General features: G+C 48.7%; 1 protein-coding gene across 2 annotated transcripts in view; it reads right to left on the bottom strand.

Annotated features, from left to right (window-relative positions):
- The window catches only part of Smarcb1 (SWI/SNF related, matrix associated, actin dependent regulator of chromatin, subfamily b, member 1), a 28,037-nt gene extending 19,109 nt beyond the window's left edge, over positions 1-8,928 (bottom strand). The window contains exons 1-3 of one of the 2 annotated variants that reach the window (XM_057751060.1): positions 8,622-8,928; positions 4,949-5,060; positions 3,176-3,305 (exon numbers count right to left, since the gene is read on the bottom strand). In XM_057751060.1, coding sequence (XP_057607043.1) covers positions 3,176-3,305; positions 4,949-5,060; positions 8,622-8,714 — 335 coding nt within the window. In that variant the 5' untranslated portion in view covers positions 8,715-8,928. Of the gene's footprint in view, positions 1-3,175; positions 3,306-4,921; positions 5,061-8,621 lie in introns of both variants that reach the window. The other variant, XM_057751059.1, reaches the window with a different exon arrangement.
- Between the last annotated feature and the right edge of the window lie 1,073 nt (positions 8,929-10,001).

Genomic DNA, 10,001 nt, shown 5'->3' on the forward strand with positions numbered 1-10,001 from the left:
TCCTAGCCCTCGGGAGGCAGAGGGAGATAAAGACAGGGCTACAGAGTGAAACCCTGCCTCAATAAATAAATAAATATTTTAAAAAGTAATAATAAAGAAGAAAGAAAGGATAAAAACCAAGTTAGTGACACAAGCAGGCTGGGTACATGTTTCTCTTTGCCCCTGACTACAGCAGTGAAGTGACCGGCTGTCTGAGGTTCTCCCTGACTGTACCTCAATGGTGAACTATACCTGAATTGTAAGCCAAATAAACTCTGTCCTTCTGAGCTGCCTTCTGTCGGTATTTTACCACAGCAGCAACAATGAAACTAGAACCCTCATCCTCACAGCCCACCACTGCTGCATGCACAGCTCCTGCAGGAACTGTCCACTAGAGTTCAAAGTGAGGCCAACAGCACTTTCTAAGAAAGGTCAGGACTTTGTCTTTGGGGGCACAGTATGTAACTGTAACCTTTATTCGGAAGAAGAAAAACACCAGGGCCACTTAACACCTTTAATGCAAAGGTCAAGGGCTGGGGAAGGGAATGAAGTACAGTGCCGGATTTGGCCAGTTTGGCCAGACCTTACGAAGTCTGCGGCACTGCAAGCCTGCCTCCGACCTTAACGTCTGCTTTCACCTTTGAGACCTGGACCACAGCCCGGCACTGGGCACCAGTTTGCTCAGGGCTCAAGGGCTGGGATAGCAAGACCAGTTTCCATCTCAGCCTCTGTGGACAAATGGTTCATGAGAGTGTGAAATTTTAAGTAGCAAATTCCTAAGCCCCACTCAGATAAGTGAGCCCTCTGGAGAGGGCTGGCCGTCTCTGCACCTTCGACAATTCCAGTGCAGCTAGGCTCGTTCTCTGGAAACTGCAGGTCTTCACTATTTACATCTTCTGTGCTTACGCCACCCTTTTACCCTCAAATCCTGCCCTATCTCTTCCTGCTCACTAAAAGAACTTCCCAAGAATCCTAAGAGGGGACAGACTACCCAGTGACAGGGTAGGTAGGTTGCCAGGCCCAATGTCCGGCTGACTGAGCAGTGCAGCTGCTTACTTCAAACTCTAGACACCCCTATCCCTGTTGTTTTGGCTTCCAAGGAGTCTACTCCCTCAGCTGGTCCTCATATGACACAATCAAGAAATTGTTTACCACGGGATAAAGGGTTCCCAGCTGACATGTGCAAACATAAAAGTGTCATCCAGATGTACATAATTTCCCTCTGTGACTTCCTGGGAAGGTCTACTTATCCTTATGTTCTTACCACATCCCCTGGGAACATAAGAATCTGCTGAGCACACGTCTACAGCGCCCACCAGCCTGGATGTATGCCACCCTCTCTGGGGGCTCAGAGGGACCAGAAAAGCAATCTAACAAGAAAGATCAAGAAAAATCCGGATGGAAATGATTTTCCACAGCCACATCATTCTAAACAATACCTTCCTCCCTTACTACTCTCTGGGTTTTGGCCATTAACCTCCGTTTCTTTCCTCTCTCCATTTTCTGATAAGGTCTCACTATGGAGCCCAGGCAAGCCTTTAAATGTCATCCTCCCGGCTTCACTCAAAGCTCTGGGATTATGGGTGTGGTCACACTGATTAGGCTTTGAATTTTTAAAATGACACGAGTGACTGGGGATGCAGCTCAGGAGTAGAACATGTTTTAGCAAAGAGGCCCCAGGCTCCATTCTCCACTCCACCCCCAAGAGAACAAGATTACAGAAGGCAAACATTCTTCCTGTGTTTGTATATAAGCCTCTTGTATTTCTAGTTATCTGTACACTACGATCTGGGGTGTAGCTCAGGGGCAGATACAGCTCAAGGAGTCCTGGGTCCAACCTCTAGCACCACTGTAACCGTCACCAAATCTATGGAGTTTTCAGTTCACTTTTAAGTCTAGATGAGTAGATACTACATACAACACAGTAAATTTTTAATTATTTGTCATTTTGCTGCCACAATTCCTTTCATAGAAGTTCTGCTATAGGCTGAGCAGATGGCTCAGTGGGCACAGGCACTTGCGCTGGAGTCCACTGATCTGAACACATGTGAACATGGAGGGAACAGAATTTACAGAGCTGTCCCCCGACCTCCACAAGCACGCCATGCCACACATGTGTGACTTCTCCAGCCCTACAACAATCCATCTTTAAAAAGTTACTCTTAAGAAATAACTGTTAGGGACTGGAGAGATGGCTCAGAGGTTAAGAGCACTGGCTGCTCTTCCAGAGGTCCTGAGTTCAATTCCCAGCAACCACATGGTGGCTCACAACCATCTGTACTGAGATCTGGCGCTCTCCTCTGCAGTGCGGGCATACATCGAGGCAGAATGTTGTATACATAATAAATAAATCTTAAAAAGAAAAAAAAGAAAAAAAAGAAATAACTGTTAGAGCCGGGCAGTGGTAGTGCACGCCTTTAATTCCAGTACTCGGGAGGCTGAGGCAGGCAGATCTCTGTGAGTTTGAGGCCAGCCTGGTCTACAGAGTGAGTTCCAGAACACAGGCTCCAAAGCTATACAGAGAAACCCTGTCTCGAAAAACCAAAAAGAAAAGAAAGAAATAAAGAAAGAAATAGAAAGAAAGAAAGAAAGAAAGAAAGAAAGAAAGAAAGAAAGAAAGAAAGCTGATGGGAGAGAGTCTTCTGTTTTGTGTTAATTTTATTGGTTAAAAAAAGAAACTGCCTTGGCCCTTTAATAGGACAGAAAATTAGGTAGGCGGAGTAGACAGAACAGAATGCTGGGAGAAAGAAGCTGAGTCAGGCAGTCGCCATGATTCTCCCACTCCAGACAGACGCAGGTTAAGATCTTTCCTGGTAAGCCAGCTCGTGGTGCTACATAGAATATTAGAATGGGTTAGATCAATATGTAAGAGCTAGCCAATAAGAGGTTAAAACTAATGGGCCAAGCAGTGTTTAAAAGAATACAGTTTCCATGTAATTATTTCGGGTATAAAGCTAGCCGGGTGGCGGGACTCAGCCCGTTGCTCCTCCTTTCTTTTTCTTTAAAATATTTATTTGTTTATTATGTATACAACATTCCTTCCATGTATGCTTGCAGGCCAGAAGAGGGCACCAGATCTCATCACAGCTGTTAGTATTCAGGCATCTGTACTGGCCTGCTCTTGGGGTCCTGACAGGCTATGTCCTCGGCTGTAACCACCAAGAGCACCTCCTGTCAGGGAGGTCAGGAAGCGTACCTGAGGTAGGTGGGGGGCTCCGTGCTGATGGACACAGCCTTGTACTTCTCATCGTTGCCATCCAGAATCTCTTCCACCTCTGAGGCTTTCAGCAGCGTCACGCTGGTGGCGAGGGTGGTGTATCCATGATCTGTGAGTAAAGAGACCCCACTGTGGTCACCCGCAGCAGTGGTGACAAGCAGCCAACCAACTTGAAACAGCACATGAGGTCCTCACATGCAGGAGGTGGGGAAAGCAAGGTGTCAAAACTCACTACTGCTGAGTGCTAGCCTCTTCCAAAAGGGCAATCTGGACTGAGGCTTTACCTAGACATCTCAGTGGAGAAAGCCTCCGGTGGGATGGATTTGGACGAATTTGCCTCTAAGAGCACTAGCTCAGGGGCAGAGATATTTGGGGTAGCTGCGGCTTAGTGCTGCCAGGAAGGCTTCAGAATAACACCCCAGTGGGAAGAGGTCTGACACCACCATGATTCAGCACAAAGCAAGGTAGGAGACAGAATGAGAGATGAATCCTTTTCTTTTAAAACAAGAGCCCAGAGAGTTGGAAAGAACTGTTTCACACCAAGCAAAAGTTACCGTCCCTGAGTCAGGCCAGATGTGCTGTCTGAAAAACAAGACAGAACTTCATACCGCGTGACCCCAGTTCTTCTAGGAACCTTTGTCAAAAGCTGTTACTTATCTGCAAGACTTCCTTAGTTTTGCTGAAGACTCATTTGGTTATAGGGAAGGAAGGCACAAGGCAGAAAGACCACTAAGACTTCATGGGAACTCAAGGAAGGGCAGGCAAAGCTAGACAGCCACCATGCTAGAGACTGTACTCCACTTGTGGCAGAGGGGACATAAAGGAAACTCTTTTAGGCAACAGTAGATATCTTTTAGTAGTGGATAAAAGGCAGCTCTGGCTCCTGCATTAAAAGAATCCCCAATATACCACAACAGACAAAACTACATTAGCACCTACAGACAAGACAGACTACAAAGAGCTAGTGAGCACGCATGCATGCACGTGCATACCCACCCAGGCCCAGGGCAGCTCTCTACAGGGTGCCTCTGCTAAGCAGGAAGCAGTTTTGCCACCTGCCAAAAAGCACATTGCACCCATACCCAAAGGGTCCTGCTGGAGGCCCCATAATGTACGAAGAGCATCTTCACTCTGCACAGAGTTGCCACAGCCCAGAGCTTGCACTAGTTTCACTAGCACAGGTGGCTCACCTAGCAAGCCCCAGGTACAGGGCAGGCCACATGGAACGGGTACATGCACATGAGCTTAGCACACTGGTTGCCAAGATGATGGATTACAGGATAAATGTGCTCTGGGAGGGAAGCGGTGAAAGCCCCAGAGGAAAGTGAGGGCTGGGGCCATCATCTGCTACTAGGGCTGCAGGAAGGATGACTAAGGCAACACACTCTCAGCAATGGTAGCGAATCACAGCATTCCTAAAACGTTTTGAGACCAACATGTCTTCACAGCACCTGCTACTGCCCTGGCCCCAGCCCCGGCCCCTCACACACCCACTGGTCCTGCCAGGAACACACAACAGTGGAGCACCAAAGACTCCCTGAGTCACTCTCACCTGGATCACGAGTGCACTGGCAGGGTGGCCTGCCCCTACCGGGAGCATCCATACGATGCTCCTTAGCGAACTAAGGTCAGGCTGCGATGAAGACACTGGAGTGAAAACGTTTTATCTTCATGACATAAGCGAGTGGTTTTGAAACAGGTTTACAAACCCTCGTGAAGACGCACCCTTAGTGTTAGGTTTTGTTTTTTTACCATGTGACGATGCAACTATTTTCTTCCTCTCTTCCACAGTGGCTAGTCGCCTCCACAGTGAGGGGTATCTCTTGTACAGAGAACCTCGGAACATACGGAGGTAGTTTCCCACCTATGGGTAAAGCAAGAAGGCTCATTATGAGGGTCAGAGCACCCATGGCCATGCCGAAGGGCCCGGGCATGGAGGGTTTGCTGGATCAAGCAAGAGTTACAAGGCCTGCAGATGCCAGCCCGTCAGCAGTCATAAACACGTTCTGCTGACATCAAGGGTTCAAGAGCAGTGCACATCTGGCTGGAATCTGTGTATCCTAACATCAGAACCAAGTTCCACGAGGCCTGACCAGATGTCTAATTGGGAGAATCCCAGACCTCAGTAAGAAGCTTGTGATTTTGATCTGGACTAAAGATTTTTTTGGCACTTTTCTGAAATCTAAGACTCCAGTGACCTCCTTTCATCTTAAGACGCAGACTTTGATATTTTTACAAGGCAATAAACACCAAAATGTCTTTAATTTTAGACAGATGCAATATAATTTGTCCTGCTGCCTGTGTTGCTTTGTTTAGTAACAAAACTCAAACCAGAGACACCAAAGAATTTTCTAGAGTCTAACAAGCACTATATTAGTAATCCTGGACTATCATATAAATCACTTCTTCCCCCAAGCAAGAGTTTCAGTTTGTTTGTAGCAATACAGCCTTCACGATTGTTATAAGGATCCATGGTCTGATTTTTCATAAATGATGCCTGCAAAGTCACACTACGGGGACAAGCAGGGGATACAGTGCAAGGTGCTGGCTGGCTCTTTCTGCAAATTTGGGCGTCTTTACTCCCCTGCCAAAAGTTTAACAACTCTTAATTTTTTTTTCTGAGATAAGATTCTCAGTAAGTAGCCTTGGCTTGTCTGGAACTAGCTGTGTAGACCAGGCTGGCCTTGAACTCACTGACAGGTCTGCCTCTGCTTCCTAAATGCTGGGATTAAAGATGTGCACCAACATGCCAGGCCTTCCAGTCTGAATTCTGTTCTAGAGAGGATCACTTCTACTATTTTTTTTTCATGATCTCTACCTATTATAGTGTATGTTTATTAGGAGAAGTCATTACTTTTATTCCAGGAGAGATTGAGACTAGCCAGAGCTGCTGAGCCCCAGCGCCAAACAGTCTATACACACAACACCAAAGACTCCTTGTTGCTATCTGGTTTGAGGCTCATTACCATCCAAAGATAAAAGTACGGTTTTCATTAATTTTTAAAAAGAAGTCGGTAATGTTTTCCCCTGGCTACTGTGAGGGTCCTGCAGGGGGTCTGTACCACAAAGTCTTCCTAAGGTCCCTTCAGAGCTTAGGCCACGAAGGCTAGACAGCTTGGTTTTTCCTACGTCAGTCTTTGCCCTCTTTGGAATACAAAGCAAAGACTCTGGATGTGGGCATTGATTTCTTTAAAGTTCTGTGACTTGTGTGGTACATGGGAGAGTGGTGGTGACAGTCACACACTGCAGATGCCCTCCCACCGCTCCACAGACGTCAGAGACGCTGCTGGTGCTGCCGAGCCTGGCCCATCTGTCTGAACGCTGCAGTCATTTTCTAAAAGGAAGGGCCAAGGGCCATCATCTAGACAATACTGCCACAGGGACCACAGAAAAGCACTCTACAATCCGAAGCAAGTCCCCAAACCAAAACCAGGCCCCAAAGAGCCAAAACCCTATCTGTTTCGGTCTCAGGGTAATTATTCTCATTCAACTGGAAAGGCCAAGAGTAAACAGGCTGAAAAAAGGTTGTGGTTAGCTCTCTAAAACCAAAGCATGCTATGATGATGACCTCAAATAGCCATGTATTTATACATGAGAAAAATGGAACCAGCCAGGAAGAGAGCTCAGTGGAAGAACGTGTGTTTAGTACAAGGCTCTAGGTTCAATTCCAAGCACGAGAAAAAAGAGAGAAGTTGAGGAAGGGAGAGGGAGAGAGGGAAAAAGAGCAGGCTGTCACTTAGCCTCCCGAAGGGTTTTCCATCTGACTAGCTGTCTTCTCACTGCTCCACCAGACTAGAATTTTCTTTTCAAACCTAGCACCTCACACTTAGAGGTAAGGCTAGGTTTACCTTTTCTTTCACACGTTAGGTCAGGTAAACCTGTCTTTCAACAAGCTGTTCTGTTTCGAATGCTGAAACTCAACCGCCTTACATACCCTGCAACTGAGCAAATGCTTATTGGCTAGCAGGGACCATTTCAGCTGTGGGAGACAGACAGGCACAGACCGCATGTCCCCAGCACAGCCCTGTGGAACTGCAGCACTGAAATGACAGTGTGACCACGTTTTCTTTAGGGAGAATGGAAACTCTTCAGTCCTGATGCTCCTGATGACACTGGTCCCATTACCTGGTACAGCTATGTCAAGAACCATGAGGGGTCCTGAAAGCCTCGGTCTGCTGTGGGGTTCTATTCATCGTGCAGCACTAAGCTGTCAAAAACAAAACAAAAACCTAGCGAGCAACCAAACTCCAACCACGCAACTAATGAACTGGCCTATATGACACTGAGAACGGCCGTCAGAAGGGAACTGCGGGCATCTGAAATGGCTTTGTCCAGCTCTCCAGGGTGGAGAGCACTTACCTCTTCACTCGCCTCATCCGTCCACTACTACGGCAGCACATCAGATATGCCCTTATCTTTTGAGACAGGGTCTCGCTATGTAGGTCAGGCTGGACTCACACACCCGTTGCTCCTACCCCGTGTGCTCCGATTAAAGGTGCACCCCACTGCCTAGCCATCCAGATCTTTTTTACTTTCTTTTTTTTTTTTGGAAAAAGAAGAACTTAAGTTGGGTGTCGTACACATGCTATTATTGATCCTAGAACTTGGAAGTCAGAGGCCAGTCGGATTTTTCGGAGTTCAAGGCTAGCCAGGGTTACCCAGTGAGACACTGTCTCCAAAAGGGAAGGAGGACACATTAACTAGTTGGTGATTGCCCTTAGATGGAAGAAGGCTAGTTCGAGACCTCCATTAAAATAAAAAAATAAATAAAAAAATAAAAAAAATTGGGGCTGGTCCGAAGGGTCAGAGGCTGTCTCTTCTAGTTATAGATTAGCGACCCTTCAGATTTATCCCCTATAAAATCTCAAAATCAACTTAACAGACAACCAAAGCGGGGTGCTTCTGGCCTTAGGACATCATCCGCCCAAAAGAAAACGTCCTTCTCTATCCACTTTCTACAGATAATAAAGACCATAACGCTGCCGCGGCCCACCTCAAAGGCAAGAAAACGAAGAGGTGGAGAGGCCTTCCTAAGCCCCATGCTTACAACTAGACATTTTAAGACCAAGGCACGGGGTGCACCAGAGCCGCCAAAGGGTTCAAGAGCAATACTGCACCTCCACCTTCAAGTGCCCAGGGGCTTCCCGAGCACCCTTTTCGCATCTGCCTGGAGTGTAAACGGCTGGGCGCCACAAGCTAGGGCAGATGTTTAGGGTATGAACGACGTCAAGTGCTTTGTAAAGTAAACCCAAAAGGGTCCAGCAGGCTCAGGGCCCGGCCACGCCTACCAGGCCACGCCCCAGCCGCGAGCACGCGCCCGCCTCCGCGATGAATGGAGGCGCGCACACGGGGAGCACAGGCCCGCTCCGGGCTCGAGCCGGCAAGCCGCTGCCCTGCGGGAAGCCGAGAACGCGCCGCGGGCTACCTCGGAGCCGATCATGTAGAACTCGCCGTCGTCCTCCAGCTGGAACTTGACGGGCTTCTGCCCGAAGGTCTTGCTCAACGCCATCATCATCATGGCGGCGGGGGAAACCGGTAGCCGGGATCGAGCTGGAAAGAATCCGGTGGGCTGGGGCGGGGCCGAGGTGCGCTGGACCCAAGGGGACAGAGGCCCGGAGGTGAAGAACGGGCCGGGCGGGCGCTCGAGCGACTACTGGGTTCCTTAGCCGCCGCAGCAACGACGAGCAGGCCACCTTCCGTGCGCATGCGCACGGGGTTGACGCTAACGTGCGCGCCGCCGCCCGCGCAACACAAGGCCTAGCGCGTTCCCTTAAAGGCACCCGAGCTCTTTTCGCACCTCCCACGTCTGGTACGGAGGAAAACTTCTCACCGATATAAATAGCCACGGAGGCCCTGACTCAGGCGGTGGCTTTCCTAGTCTCACGGCCGGGGCTGGTACTCCGCCCGAGGGTGAAGTAAAGAAATGAGACGATACGTAGAGAGAAGGACCGTTCCCTCTCAAAGCCTGAGGGAGTCTGGGTGGGCATGGCGACCCCAGGCTGGCAGTCAGGTTCTCCACCCGAAAGTGCTCTAGGAACAGCTGTCTGTGCTGTAGGCCCAAATAGGGATGGGAAGAATGACAGTACCGGATGGAGGTTGGTACTGTTCAAAGATGCAGGTTCTGTGCCCGGTGAACGGGAAGGGCTGCTTGCATTCTTCCCTTAGCTCTGCAAGCTTGGTGCCCACAAGCCCCGCCCTGCTCCGTGCCTCTGCCCCTTGGGCATTAAGAGCCCTGAGGGAAGACAATGCCGCGGGAAGATGTCCAAGCAGTCCACCATCTGTTGAACAGAGCAGTGACTCAAAAATGTTTGAGTAATGTTTACTGTAGCACTATTACAAGAGCTAAGTTATAGCCCGGCCTAGGCAGCTAGTCTGCAGTAGAAGAATGGATAAAGAAAACGTGGGAGAGACCAGGCTTGGTGGCGCACGCCTTTAGTCCCAGCACTTGGGAGGCAGAGGCAGGAGAATCTCTGTGAGTTAGAAGCAAACCTGGTCTACATCGTGAGCTCAAGGCCAGCCAGGGCTATGTAGAGAAACTCTGTCTCAGAAAACAAAACAAACAGAAAAAGAAAGTGAAGGGTTGGAGAGATGGCTCAGAGGTTAAGAGCATTGCCTGCTCTTCCAAAGGTCCTGGAGTTCAATTCCCGGCAACCACATGGTGGCTCACAACCATCTGTAATGAGGTCTGATGCCCTTTTCTGGCCTGCAGACATACACACAGACAGAATATTGTATACATAATAAATAAATCTTTTTAAAAAAAAAAGAAAGAAAAAGAAAGTGAAATGTGGTGTGTACACGATGG

Source organism: Chionomys nivalis, chromosome 19, assembly GCF_950005125.1.
Source record: "Chionomys nivalis chromosome 19, mChiNiv1.1, whole genome shotgun sequence".
Taxonomy (NCBI): domain Eukaryota; kingdom Metazoa; phylum Chordata; class Mammalia; order Rodentia; family Cricetidae; genus Chionomys; species Chionomys nivalis.